This window comes from Triturus cristatus, chromosome 12, assembly GCF_964204655.1.
Source record: "Triturus cristatus chromosome 12, aTriCri1.1, whole genome shotgun sequence".
In the NCBI taxonomy this organism is placed as follows: Eukaryota; Metazoa; Chordata; class Amphibia; order Caudata; family Salamandridae; genus Triturus; species Triturus cristatus.
In genome coordinates this window covers 54726642-54741833 of record NC_140595.1, presented here as the reverse complement: position 1 = coordinate 54741833, position 15192 = coordinate 54726642, and the positions used below count along the sequence as shown (strand labels likewise).

General features: G+C 46.7%; 1 protein-coding gene across 2 annotated transcripts in view; it reads left to right on the top strand.

Annotated features, from left to right (window-relative positions):
* The window catches only part of LOC146772452 (unconventional myosin-Vb-like), a 145858-nt gene that overhangs the window by 39195 nt on the left and 91471 nt on the right, over nucleotides 1–15192 (top strand). For both annotated transcript variants that reach the window (XM_085640046.1, XM_085640047.1), the window contains exons 8-14: nucleotides 4990–5097; nucleotides 6712–6824; nucleotides 7658–7923; nucleotides 9977–10058; nucleotides 10524–10664; nucleotides 11359–11484; nucleotides 13797–13880. In XM_085640046.1, coding sequence (XP_085496172.1) covers nucleotides 4990–5097; nucleotides 6712–6824; nucleotides 7658–7923; nucleotides 9977–10058; nucleotides 10524–10664; nucleotides 11359–11484; nucleotides 13797–13880 — 920 coding nt within the window. The remainder of the gene's footprint in view (nucleotides 1–4989; nucleotides 5098–6711; nucleotides 6825–7657; nucleotides 7924–9976; nucleotides 10059–10523; nucleotides 10665–11358; nucleotides 11485–13796; nucleotides 13881–15192) is intronic.

The following is a 15192-nucleotide window of genomic DNA, read 5'->3' as shown; positions in this document are numbered from 1 at the left end:
CTCATGTGACAGGGACACACGTGGGCTTCTGAATCGATTTCTGCTGATAATTATTGTCGGTTGTGCTGTTGTTTTCCCTCATTACCTTGTTTCCTATTAGAACACTAGAATCTTGGTGTCCAGGTGGCGCCACGGCCACGGATAGGAGCATGGTACTACACCATCTTGGGTGAGTTTCCCATTAGTGCAACTTTGTAATACCTTTAGGCACTTTATCCTAGTTTCCATTAGGATACCACGACCTTTCCAGCCTTCTGTTTTAGTTGTTTTTAATTGATTTTTTTTAAATCACTAGCTATAGGAGCACCACCACTCACTGTATAGAAACATTGACACATGGTGTTTAAGGACTTCAGATTGGACCGTCTAGTCATTTTGGGGTTTAGCACCACTTTGTGTCGTACACCTGTACAGTAATCACTCACTTCGCTCATTGCCTTTGCTTTGGATACCTGACTTACAGTCTCCTTTCCTTTTAGGTTTCCCTAGGCATATGGTGAGACCGTTCCCATTGAACAGGTAGTAAGTAACTATTGTACGTACTGCCTGGTGTAGATTCTTGACAGCTTTTTTAGGTCCTGAGGAATTGCCACGGATCACTAGGACCACTTGGCAAGAAACATGTCGACCAGCACAGATGAGCCTAGCCAAGCTGAATCATAACATCAGCTAGCTGCCATTCTGTTTTCACATTTTTATTCAGGTAGAGAGCCACTCCCAATAAAATTATTTTTTGGACCCTCTAACTTGTTTTAATTCACTTCCCTGCACTCACATCTACACTGCTAGGTCCCTCTCACACACACTGCATCATACGGCCAGGAACTGAAGATCTCCGCCAAAGAGCCCCTTTTTAGGGTGCCCGTCGGGCATTGCAGCGCCGGCCCGACGAGGAGCAGGTCCATATGATGAAGCATGACACCTAGCTTGCTGGGTGTGTGAGGACCCTAGTTCCGAATAGAGGAATTCCTCTTTCTCACGGTCTCTCCTTTCCCTTCACTTCTCTTTTCTGAGGAACCGCATACTTTTTCTTTTTCAAATGAAGAGCATGGGAGCCATGTCTAGGCATACCAGTCCCACTCGGGGTGAGAAATGCAAAAAGCATTCCGTCCATTTGTTAGCGTAGCACTTTTTGCCCTAAGTAGGATGGGTATGCCCAGGCATGGGTCCCGTGCTCACTGTGCCACTGAATTCAAGCTAGCCTGGCTGATGAGGGGTGATGCCCCAAAACCGGTCCCAGGATGCTTGCTTCCGGTCCAGGGAGGACCTGGCCTGGCAGTTCAGTCTGGACTGTTCCCATGAGGAGCAGGGTCAAGACTAATTTGCATATGGCTGGGTCCAAACTGAGGGTGGTGGTGTGAGCAAAAGAACAATGGATCTAACCCAGATCTCTTGACTGGGGGTGAATGTGGGATTTATTCAGCTGTCCGTCCATCATTTGTTTGCGTAGAAAGAATATTTTGGGCAGTGAGTGTCTACAATTCCTAACCAAGTGAGGGGGAGAGGCGAAGCCTCAAGGTGAACCCCTCCAGGCCAGACTTTTGACCAACACCACCTTGGGTGTAAGGGCTATTAAGTGCACCTACAGAAGGGACCTTGCCCCTTTTCTATTGCCCCTCCACAGGTGGGTCGGTTGCCTTCTAGTCCATGCTTTTAAAATGTGCCGGGCTCCCCACACCTGCATTAATTGTAAATGAGCTGTGTTTCATGTACTTTGTGGAAAACGAAGAACAGGACCAATCTGAGATGCCGTTAATGTGTGTGCACAGAGCAGTGTGTTCCTCCTCGGTGTATGGGACACCTCCACGTCCCTGGAGTAGGGTCTCCTCCGAGTGGGTTCTTGCCATCTGATGGTGTTGGACGTCCACACCTACTCCCTGCACTGGAACCCTAGACTCTGATTCCGTTTGGATAGTCTCCTTTCCATGTACTGCTCCAGCACCGAGCGTCCATAAACAACCTTGACTGGAAGAAAAGACAGAAGTCATAGCATTTTAGGATCTAAACAGCTGGCACTTTAGGGCACTGTTGAGGGCAGAGCCTGCTACACTACACTACTGGCTCTCTGGGCAAAATACTTTTACTTTTTTTTTGGCCTCCACTTCGGAAGGAGATTCTGCAAAGGTGTTCTTTACCAGGGCCAAGGACCTGGCACTGCCTCCTCTTGCTGGCATCAAGCCTGCTTTTCTGGAGAATCTTGAGCTATTACATGAGAGCAGTGTCCTTGAAGCCTTCATGGAGGTGGTCCTGGGGCTTGGGTGGAGGGGGGCGGTTGGTGATCTCACATGAGCCACAATACTGAACTCAAGGTGCCTAGAAGCAGGCTGACGACCACAAGCTACAGGGACCCTGTCCACACCTCTGACTTAAGTAACCTGAACTGCTCTGCCCAGAATACCCCTCCCCCGCCGGCAACTGCCCCACCACCTTGCAGGGGTATTTGCCCCAGCTTTTGTTTTTGCCTCATTAACTGCAACAGATCATCTCCGACACTATCCCCCATGTTATAACCGGCGCTTCTTGGATGAGGTGAGCAGCTCCATAGAAGCACATAAACATATGTCTAAATGAAATGGAGTGAAAGGAATCTACCTGTGTTTTTCATGGCATAGGTCCAGCAAGATGACCCTGAAGAGTACCCAGATGCAACAGAGGCCCCCCTGATGCTACAGAGGCCCCCCGGTACAATTCTGGCTCACGTTTGTGTCATACAAATGGATCCATTTGGGATCCCGTGTGTTAAACTCCTCTTGACTCTCCTGGCTGATTGGCTCCCTGGATTGGTTGTTAGACCATCAGATTGTCTCTTCTCACTGTGCAAGAGGGGCAGGTGACTGACTCTGCCACAGCCCTATCACTGCATCAGGGCTACCAATCTGTGTGCAGGAAGTTCTTAGAATGGGGGTCTCCAGAGGTCAATAAGGGTAGAATTCAAGCCAGATGTTTAGAATCATCTGAGGGTTTATTAGTTCCAATGAGTTTATTTGCATGTATATCTGTAGTTTGCAGAAATCCTGACATTCCGGCATGGATCAGGATAGTGCGACCACCTCCCTCCAGCTCATTAGACCGGATCTTCAGTCCTGAACCTTTCACCTTCAATCATTGGCTTTCGGTGTGTGTGTTTCATCAGTTCAGTAGATGTGAAACAAGACTCGCTACCCAGAATGCATTGGGCTGCCACACAAGTCCAGGACTGGAACCATTTTTCTTAGTGACACTGATAGAAGGGGCCACTCTAGTTCAGGACCTCTTGGACTTGTGTTGGGGACCCCTGTCTAGAACACTTTTCTTCAGACCCAGTTCCCTGAAAGTTTCTGTGTGCGCTCTTCTGTCGCACGCTCCTAATGTATTTCCCGAATACTGGGGAACGAGACGTCAACACTTTATCATGGGTTTTTAAAGACTAATCGACGTCAGGAAGTTTGCAATTCGGGTCTACATTTTGAAATTCCTTATCCGAACCATGCTGGATTAAATTTGGCGCTAAGGAAATGATAATACTCCGTGCTTAGTTTGTAAAAAAAAAAAAAAAAGTCTCTCGTCGGGGGGCCACTGCAGTTGTATGATGGTACAATGCATGCCTGAACCACGCGATCTCAACCACAACCATGTCTTTACCACGCATGCCTTTACCACTCAATTTTGTGGTAAAGACATGATTGGTAAAGGACATGTGTGGTAAAGAGAACACCTCTGTCCATTTTTCCTCGCCCGAAGTCCTAAAAATTGACCCCCACACCCTAAAAACTTCCCAGGCCTGAGCCCTAAAACCTGATCCCTACTCCTGTGAACTACCCCAATCCAGCTCCCCGTCCTGAGGCCTAAAACTGCCCCAGCCTGAAACGTATCCCTTCCACCGCCCTGCCCTGAAAACTGACCCCACGCCCTAAAACCTACCGTGAATCCAGCCCCCTGCCCTACAAAAAGCCTGCACGCCCAGCCCTAAAAAGTACCCCACCCATAAATCTACCTCCCCACCCCCAGCTGCACTTACCTGATCACGTCCTCTCCAGATCCTTCTTCTTTTTGCCCACCCATTCCAGCATTCAGACCGCTCACTGCTAAGCGTGGTTCCGCTTGCAGGTAAACGGCACACATGGCTCAGCCCGCGTTGTAAAGGCTGTTTCCCGGCCACTGCAGTTTGCACCACACATTACCCCTGCCATGCTGCCAATAACACAACTACTAACCATCACACTCCTACAAGTGTGACAGTTTGGACTGTTCCAGGTCCCCAAAGCAATAAGAATGGCTTGGGTGGCAGGTAATCGTCACTTTGAATGAATAATTGACTGTTGTTGCGGTCCTCTCTAAATTAGCCAGACAGCGCCACCCTGTGGCAGACTTTCACTAGCGCCGGTGTTGACAGTTAAATGCTGGTGCTGAGCACCAGAAACCACTGGCTCAAATTAAGCACTGATTATATTTCAATAAATATATCGCTATAATTATCTAAGTTATTGTTACCATGAATTGAAAACTAATTTAAGTCAATTTGGATGTTAAAAAGATAGTGACTATGTTCCGTGCTGAAGCCATAGAACCATGATCTTATCCAGTAGATTACATGATTTTTTCTGACTAATAGAAGTCGGCTGCACGAGAGAGGAGTTAACTGCTGCTTGGGCTTTGGAAAAAGCGACAAGAGCAAAACAGGTCTGTTCTGGCACACGAGAACTCGTCAAGGAATATGTTGAAATGCGTATCTTGTGAAATAACCGGGCATGATCAAGATTGTAATTGAGTTTGTGAAAACACTCTTACAAAGTATTATGTAACCATACATTTTTAATTGTATCATTTTAGAGGTTTCATATTGGGCATTAGATAGAATTGTACTGTGAAAAAAAATATGACAGTATAAAATAAGAAACCGCAATTTTGGAGTATAAAATTGTGGTGCCTCTTAAATGCTTTCGTAATATTTCCAGGTACATCTGAAAATTGATGCAAGCATTGGTTTCAAAAATGATTTTCTATTAAAAGGTCGAGCAGAGGACTTTCACTACACAAACCAGGGAGAGAATTTACGCATCAATGGGCTGGATGAGGTGGCGGACCTGGAAAAGACCCGCAACGCCTTGTCTCTGCTAGGTATGTGAGGCTTTCCATAAAATAAAAAAATAAAAAATCATCTGAGCAATTGGGTTTGGGGTGTGAGTTGAAGGGAGTGGGATGGTGTTGTCTGACCTCCTGGTATTAATGTCCACTGCTGAGTGTCCTCTGGTGTAAGAGTGAACGCTGACTATTTTCGTGAAGTGAGTTGTACTTGTTCTTAAACCAGTTATAGTAAATGAAACATGTATTTTAAGGGTTGGTTAGGACCCTGCTGAAGATGAGTGGGATTTATAAAGTGCACAGATGCTCCTAAGAGTGCCCTGGTGCTAGTTATAGTTAGTAAACAGTTAGGTTAATAGTGGGTAAAAAAGCAAAATATTTTGGGGACTTTTTGAAAGTTTGCTCTGAGCTCTCCTGCCGAAGAGTCATGGGGAGGTTATTCCACTCGGACAGACCAAGTAAGGAAAAAGAACACCAGCCCCAGCCCGAGAGACTCTAGGGACCTATGCGGAAGCCCAGTTCAAGGACGGAAGGCTCCTAGCCAGGTAGTAGAACTGGATTCTGCTAGACAAGTAACTTTGGCCAATCTGATATAGGACATGAAAAGTCAGCACCAGGATCCTGCCAGCTGGTCACCCACTCGCATCCTTGTGAGATACTCGTCGCAGCTCTTGGGGTATGCCACCCCCTTCTCATCTGCCATACTTCCCATTTCCTTAAATTATCTCTCTTCCTGAAAGAGCACGAGTTCCTGGTTTAAGGGTTGAAACTTGCAAGCAGGGTGCAAGACTGCGTGACACTGAGCGACGTCCAGAGAATAAACCGATATACGCCAGGGCTTGGATTTCCGGATGTTTTGCTCATTCCGAGGCGCTGTTCCCCTGATGAGATCCCTACCTGCAGCATCTGTCTGGCCCACAAGTAGTGATCATGCCACCCTCCTCGGCAGCAGCAGTGTCCACATTGGGTCCAGGAGAGTTGACCCATGCCATAGTTTTAGGATTACTGCAGTCTGTGCTGGTGCCACAGTTTCATTGTAAGCAAATCGGTTGTGTGGTTATCTCAAATGGGGCAGAGACCTGGCACTGCTGATCCTATGTTCGACATCGCTCTTACAGTGGCAACACCACTTCCAGTCATGCACAACTAGGGCTTCCTCACAACAGCCACCCCCACCCCTCTTATCATTTACACCACTTGGCTGAAATAACCTATAGCATCCTGGCATTTATCGATAGCGTTTGTACCCAAGGCCTAGTCGGCTGATTAACGACCACTGACGTGCTCTCCCTTTTTGCCTACCACAGCGAATACACACCAGGGTTCCTTCACTACAGGCCTCCTCACCTAGTACCCTTCGCGCACAGTGTAACTGGGTGATACTGCTAGTTCCCTTGTTTCCCGCCCTGGTTCCCTTGTTTCTGCTCCACTGGCTTAGACCCCGGCCGCTCAGTCTATTCTTTCTGGTGGCTCCCTTTAGACCTCTTCTTCCCAGAGCCCCATGGCGCTTTGAGCAGGTCCTATCTGCCTCCTCCGTACAGACCAGTCCTACAATACAAGGCCACCAGTACATACACATATTTGTTTCTGTGCCTTCAGCAGGTATTTGTCTTTTTACAGTGCATTGTTGATTTGGCATTTGTTCCACAGGTTTCCGCACGAGTGAGCAGTCTGAAGTGTTCCGCACTCTCGCCGCCATCCTTCATCTTGGAAACATCCAACTCCTGGCGCAGGACCGGCACGGGGAGCAGTGCTTTGTCCAGGTAGGACTCTGGGAGAAAATATGAAGCCATGGAGGTGTATGCTCATCACTGGGCCTGCTGGCCAGAATGCAGAAAGAAACCAGCTTTCTCTGCTCAAAGTTTGCCTACTTGGTGATTTCATAAATGCAGCCAGAAGGGTGCATTGTTGGTATTTTAGTATCAATTACAAGTACATTTAGCTCCTACCCATTGATCACTGCCTTTGCTGTGACCTTGACTCCAAGACCATTCTGCCTTACCCAATTCCTGCAAACTATGCTGTGACATTACAGCTTGGCGTGTTGCTATGTAAGCAAATTGCCACTAATTTGTTCAGTTCAGGTGCTTTGGTGCTATAGCCATGGCCACTGGAATTTTGCACAGGGGAGGGCCAAATTATGCATCAGAGTTGACTATATTATGCATCAGGGTTGACTAAATTATGCAGCAAAAAATGCAAATCATCCAGTGTAATGTGGCACATTTGTGATAGTTCATTATTTTGTCATGTTTACAGTTGATAACCCTGTCTGGGCTTAGGTTGCACTTCACTGGTACCAGTTAAACACCTAAATATAGCAATAAGCAACGTAAGTGACCAATCAACCTTTGCACAGGGCCTCCACTGTGCTACAACATGTTGCTGTTTTTTTAGTAACTTTTGAACCGTTTGAGCTACAGATTTTTTTGTTCAAATCTGCAGATTATGCATTAGAAGATAAATTGTGGTAAATCCATAACTATGCAAAAGGCGCCACATGTTTCCAGTGGCCCTGGCTATAGGTAATGGGCCCAAGTGTTGCACCAGGGTCGGTTTTTCATGGAGGTCTCTCCTCTGACATTACATTCCGCAGCACGACGACCAGCACCTTGTCCTGTTCTGCGATCTGCTGGGGCTGGAGAAGAGACAGATGGCGCACTGGCTATGCCACCGCAAGCTGGTGACTGTGAACGACACCTACGTGACCAACATGTCGCAGCAGCAGGCCGTGAACTCCCGGGACGCGCTTGGCAAGCACATGTATGGGCAGCTTTTCAACTGGATCGTGTCCAGGATCAACCGTGCCCTCAAGTCGCAGACCCATCGTGAAGCATTCATCGGAGTGCTGGACATCTACGGGTGAGAGTACAACCTCCCGCGGCCCATCCTTACTCCACCACCAAAGCAATCCCACCATCAAAACAATGGGGAGAGGATGTGGCCTAACGGCTAGGGCAGTTGACCTCCAATCTGGGGAACCGGGTTCAAGTCTCAGTAACTACGCTCAACATCCTGTGATTTTGGGCAAATCACTTAATCTCCCTGAGCCTAACAAAAATGAATGTGTCCTTGTGTAATGCAACTGGTGCTCGGGTAAAGCGCTCTGATACCTTCGGGTCAAGTTCGCACTATTAAAACTCCGGAAAGCCCCCCAAAAAGTGTGCGCTAGGTTAGACACTCCACTCTACATGCACACATTTATTGTTAGTACCTTTTGTCTGTCTGTATTTTAGCCCCAGCTTGGGTCTTCCAACAAGTACTGCATGAGCCCTTCCCCATATGAAACCTTTGTACTGGCTAGAATGGAGCTTTGTTTTTCGAATTTTGTTCCACTGCTTGATATATTTACCCTTGTTGGTACTCTTTTTACCGCATTCATAGGGCTTCTGTTTAGGGATTGCCCTGGAGTTTGGTTGAGTGTACTGAAGAATTTATTTCCACATTTCTTTGCCTAATAATGAACTACATGTTATCAAATATTGTAAATAAACATTACTGTTGCTTATTATTTGCGTTGTGTTACTTGTCCACTGAAGACCGTGCTGTCAGATTGAATTTGTTGGTTGGATCACCCCGTATGAAAACACTCCAGGGTTAAAAGGAGTAAGAGTAACATCTGCTCCAGAATGGCTCATGTGCAAGACACCAGACACTCATCAGTTTCAAGGGCCTCGGGGACAGGCCACTGTCCTATCCATCACTTGTTGGAGTCAGAGGGAAGTTGCTCCTCAACTCTCCATGTTCTCATGGTCATAGTAAATTCGTATTTAGTAATGCCCATCTGACCTGTACCTTGACTGCTGCAATCGACAAGCATTTTTTGAGAGCCCTTGCATGGCACTGTGGTGTTCTATGAGTGCTATTCGGCTGCGTCGCTTTTCAAATACGCATTTCCCAACCTGCGTGGAATTGCAACGGGCGCTGAAATAAGGGCACCTGAAATGATGTGCGTTGATTAGTCCGGCTGAGTATAAATATTCAGCAAACAATTGTTTTTCCGGACTGCTGTAGATGTTGGTCTATAATGGTTCTAAATAATGCAGGGCTGGGATGGTGGTGTGGACTAGCAGCATCACGCTTACTGTTCTCCCTCTACTCTTTCTTCAGATCTCTGAAAAGTCAACCTCACTATTTCCCTGGAAGGAAAAAAAAGACAGAATACATCCCTCTCGGATGGAGGCACGTTGCATGGTTTTTGTAGTTTCATTTGGGAGCTGTATGAGTAACGATTGCGTCCCAGCACATCGTTAACCATCCAATGCTCAACCCTGTATACGCCCTCATCCAAGGCAGAAGAGCACCGATCAACGCCTTCTGACATCCAACTTCCTAAGCTAGCCTCCTCCAAGGCAGAAAAGAACCAATCCACACCTTTTGACGTACACCTTCCTACGCTAACCACCTCCAAGGAGGAAAAGCACCAATCCACACCTTCTGACATGCATCTTCCTACGCTAACCTCTTCCAAGGCAGAAGAGCCCCAAACCACACCTTCTGACATGCATCTTCCTACGCTAACCTCTTCCAAGGCTAAGGTGCACCCGCCCAACCAACTCCACACAAACATCCTTCAAGGCAAAGATGCCTTAGACCATCACTGCCTAACATTCTCCAGAGGGCAAAATGCACTCCAACCCCAATCTTCTTACCACCTGTGGTCTTCCTGCAGCACTAATCCTGAGCTAGCTCCTGTTTGCTCTCACTTCTGAAAATCCACGTCAGCCTTGCTACAAAGATCACTTGTTGCCCTGTCGTGTTCTCTACTCTATAGAACTTTCCATAAGCGTGCTTGCAGAAGAATGTAGGCACATGGCGCTTCTTATATCTAGGAAAGCATGTTGTTAACTCCTCCGCTCTTGCCCTGTAGTGACCACTTGCCAATGATCTCCATCCTCTTTCATTCCTCTGGCAGCTTTGAAACCTTTGATGTGAACAGCTTTGAACAATTCTGCATCAACTATGCCAACGAGAAGCTCCAGCAGCACTTCAACATGGTAAGGCAGAGAGCTGACCCGTTGAGTAGTTGGACAGGTCAGGAAGCAACCTACTGGGCAGCCAGATAAATATGGTTGTTCTAACTTGGGGTGGTAGCCTGTGGGAATAGCAGTCCGTGTACTGTGAGAACTAGAAGGCTGGCCTTATTTATTTAAGAATTGCAATGTCATTTTTTTTTATAGGCCTTAAATGACTAAATTGCAGTTGGAAGCCTCACAACTTATAGCGCCACACATACCCTTGCTGCTGCCTACACCACATACACCCTCGCTGTTTGTAAAACAATCTACCTTGCAGATTAGTTTATGCACAATGTCTTTTGTTGAAGTATTTTAACTTGAACTGGATGAATTTTAGGCAGAGTGCCTCCACCTCTTTTGTGCTAAATGGTTACGTGGGACACTGAGCAGCATCCTTCCTTGACGCACTTGTTTGTTGTCTTCTTTGCCACCTTTGTTCGCCAGCATGTCTTTAAGTTGGAACAGGAAGAGTACGTTGAGGAGGGCATCCCCTGGACCCGCATTGATTTCTACGACAACCAGCCCTGTATTGACCTCATAGAGGCAAAGCTTGGCATTCTGGACCTGCTGGATGAGGAGTGTAAGGTGAGTGCTTTCTCAAGGGAGCAGTAGTCCTTATGCAATCTATAGTGCGTGCAGTGAACTGATGACCTGGGTAGAACATAGATCTGTAGCCAGACACTCCCTGCTGAATCCCAAAATAACCCTCCCTCTGCATTCCTCAAGGCCACTCTAGTTTTAACGTAGAACCCCCTCACCCCAGGCAAGGGATTCATGCAGTGCTGCCAGATGTGCACAATACTTTGTGCCCCAACTTGTTTGGGTTAAACTTCGCCCAATTTCTTTTGTTTCATGTGAAACTTTGCACTTGGCAGGGGATGCCTCACCTAGATTGGTTGAGAGGAGACCGTAGACCCAAGTATTGTCAATATCCCCTGGCAGAGCAATTCTTGACAGTGCCACACATGCATATCGTGAAGGTGGCATGCACTGCTGAAAATAAGCGAGTCTGGAAGAGATGCTGGTCCCTGCGGGCACATATTGTATTCTGTGGTGTCCCAGCCCAAAGGTCCCCAAATTTGAGACCTGTATGGCACCTTATAATTGGGTCTGTTCTACCACATGCATGGCACACATGCCCTTCTATTTCTCTTTAACACCATCTCCTGCCTGTAGTTGCATCACCCTCTACGTCAGGACCATACATTAAATCCTTCAGACCTGGAGCTGAACCCCTATTCCTCCCAGAGGTCTTCATTGTGTTCTCATTGATTTCTAGATGCTCAAAGGCAGCGACCAGCGTTGGGCTCAGAAACTCTATGATCAGCATTTGCAGAGCAGCCATCACTTCAAGAAGCCTCGGCTCTCCAGCACGGCCTTCATCATCGTTCATTTTGCTGATACTGTAAGTGGAGCACCCACAAAGTCTTCCAACGTAGGTGCCTCGGCACTATTGCAAAGGAGAGCTGAACCTGCCGTTGCTTGCTTGACCACATTTGCAGAAATGGTGATAAATGACTACACCCTGTATTATACCTCTGTGCCAGGCAGGGTAGGCTGCACTACAGAAGATGCTGGTCAAGGTGAGGTTCAGCAGGCTGGTGTTTGAAACATCTAAAGGTTGTGGCCAGAACCTGTGCCACATCGGTCTGTTGCAGACCTTCTCATCTTGTAGGACCTCATGGTTCCTATAAACCAACTGACTGCAGGCTGCTGCTGTCTAGCTTCTAGGTGCTCTCTCTTTTCATCTTGGCTTTGTGTCACCCTTTCAGCTCCTTGTTGTAGGAAGCTGGCTCTGTATATACTTTACCAAAGTAAGGTATAGTGTGCACAGAATCCAGTGGATCCCCAAAGGTAACCAGAGGCTAAAGTAGATAATACATTACTCTCTATTTGTGGTTGTGTGGGTGAGCAGTAAGGCTTTGTCAGAGGATAGTGTTAAGCATTTATTGTACACACTCAGGCAAGAAATGTCACACACTCATAGACTGACCTCAGACCAACTTACTTGAATAAAAATATTTAGTTGTATTTTATTTTCTAGAGCCAGGTAAGCGTAATTCTACTTTGCAAGAATAATGCAGTTAAATACAGTTTGAATGCAATTGGATTGGTTACAGTGAAGTCATTTTGTTTGTAAAACAATTGGAATTACTTTTCAGATTACTTTTTCTACTTGGAAGTTGGTTGTCTGGGGTTAGAACCAGGGTTCCCCTAGGGTCAAGGATGCACTCTCTAGGTGCCCTCTGGGTGCATGTATTAATAAATCCATCACTAGATCCTGTGTGGGTTTATTTATATGAGATTTTTGATACCAAGTATCTCTAGTTTCAGTTAAACCATCGTGTAGCTGGGTAACTTCTACATACCAGTGTCCAGCACATATACTTAAAATGGCATCACAGGGGCATATGTTCTCGTGCAGATATTGCCACACACCCGGCCTGGGGGCTATGAAGGCCTGCTTTAGGGGTGACTTGCCTATTCTGCATGCAGTGTCTGCAGTCAATGCACACTGAAGGTGTGCCATGTTGTGGCTTCACTTTTCTCTTCACTAAATCACGCAGCCTGCAATGGCAGTGTGCACGAGTTCCCTTTAGGGGTCCCTTAGGATGGCACAATACATGCTGCAGCCCTTGGGGACCCTCTTCAGCCTCCTTAGCCTAGGCACCAGGGGTACCATTTACTAGGGACTTACAGGGGGAGTTAAAGGTATTACCAACTGGGGGGGGGGGGCAATTTTCCAAGTCCACAGTGCCAGATCTCTTTCCCAAAAACAGTATAAGGAACCGAGTCTGGGTACCACGCGGGTGGACGGCGTCCCCCCACTTATTTTACTGAGAGCTCGATTACTGGAGCAAATGGAGCCACACATTCACTCTTTGGCCTCTGGGGGGAGATCGAAGCTCATTCAGAACGCTGCTCACGCGCTGGCTTCTCTGATGCAATCTATCTAAGGGGTGAGCGACGGGAGGCAATGAGTCTGATGGTGCTAGCCACCTTTTGTGACGTCACTTCCTGTCGTGACGTCAGCGTCCCCCCACTTCTTTTTTTAGGACTTGTGCCCTGAAGGAACCACAGTGCACGTCTATCAAAATCGCATCAAGTACTAGTCAGAAAGTGGGGGTGACCATGTAAAAAAGGGACACTTTCCTACAGACCAGACCTCAGCAGCCTGTGTTGGAATGCAGAAAAAAGCACAGCCTCCAGTCCAATGCTCTTGAGTTTCTTTCTGGGATACCCTGGTCTAGGCACACACATTCTGCCAGATTCGCCAAAGACCTGTGACCATATTTAATGCTTTAGTAGATGAAGTTAACTTTGCATCAGTGAAACATTTGAAGTTTTCAGCCTGCAACAGAAATTAAGTGGTCTGTCCAGTGCAAGGCCGCATTTCCTGCTGTAGGACGGGCTGTGGTTAAACATACTGCGGTGTCAAAGGAGAAAGACTTGAAGCATTCCTTCGCTGTGCATGCACGGGGTGGGAGTCCGTGATGCTTGCAGGGACTATGTGAAAGGAGTATGGATGCTTGGGGTTGCAGGCTCCACTCTAGGGCCTGGCGAGGCTGCTTGGACAGGGGGATGTGCAGTGAACAAAGACGGTGCTAAGTGGTGGTTGGCTATGCGAATCAGCTGTTGGTTTTTGATTTCTTGGAAATCAGCTTCTATCTTACTCTCTCTGGCACTTGGTTGACTGACCAACGTTCTTATCCACAGGTTGAGTACAGATGTTCGGGGTTTCTAGAGAAGAACCGCGACCGTGTATATGCAGAACCCATCAGCATCCTCAAGGCCAGCAAGGTGAGTCACCCACACATGCCCCGGTGCCTTTGTGATTTTAAGATGAATGCAGTACATTATTGTTCGCTCCTTGCTAATGACCAGTTGTATCCTCCTCCCTGTACAGCTCTCCTGCTTCTATGGATTACTCTTGGGGTGCATCACCCCTTTAATGACTGCTTCATCCCCATTTGATTCAGGAACTAATTTGTTTGACAAGATTTGGAAAATAGATATATAATCTTCAGATATTTCATGGGATACATAATGTGGAACTATGTAATAAGTTCCATTTTTTCCATTGAGGGATTCTGGTGGCTTCATAAACCTCGTGACTGAAGGCTAAGTGACTTGTAAATGTCTAGTTCATACACAAGGTAGTGGTGGATAATGAGTCGCACAATCACTTAGACTATTTGATTCAGCTAGTGGGGCAGTACAATACAATGAATGTGTCCAATTTGAAACAAAATATGGGGAAGGTGCCAATCGAGGTCAGATATCCCACTACCAAGGATATCGGTTAAACAGGCCACACATGGTCTGTAATAGAAGCAAAAGAGGAAGACCCCGGCACTCAGCTGATTTATACACAACACAAATTCGGTTTGAAATTAATCATACGTACTGCGAGTACCAAATCGTAGAGAGAGGAACCAATTCCCATGGGGAGTTTCACAAGACCAACAAATATGAGCTGTGAATTTAGTTTAATAATTTTAAAGCACAAAGCATATCATCTTGGCATATTGCATCAAAAACTTAAACAGAACATCAGACAGAGAAGAATGTATTCCTCGTTAGTATGTATATCCCAAGTCTTGTAGTTCTTATGAATGCTAAGTTTTGACACGTAGAGTGTTCTCTCTGAAACAGCCAACGCGCATTTCGTCACCACCGTGACTTCCTCAAGGCTTCAAATATGATGTTCGTAGAAGTATTGGCGATGGCTATGTTAGGCCCAATTCCCTATGTGTCACCGAGGTCCCCAGGGAGTAATCCGATGAGTCCAAAACTCACTGTCCCCTGTGGTCGCAAAAAACGTAGCTAAAATGGTCTTTAAGTCTGTAATGAAGCATATTCTGCTTTAATGGGGCCATCTACAACCTCCAAATAAAAACGTACGGTCACCTGCAACTGTTGCAGGACGATGGAACTATAAGGACGACACTCTGCTAAACTGAAGGACCTTATCATGGCTCCTTAAGCAGTATCCACGGGAGATTTGAAGAACAGCAGAGCAGACTTAGCTCGCTGGTGACCGTACGTTTTTATTTGGCTCGAACGACAAGAGACATTCAGTACTTCTGGATTTCAAAAACCAGTGTTTCTA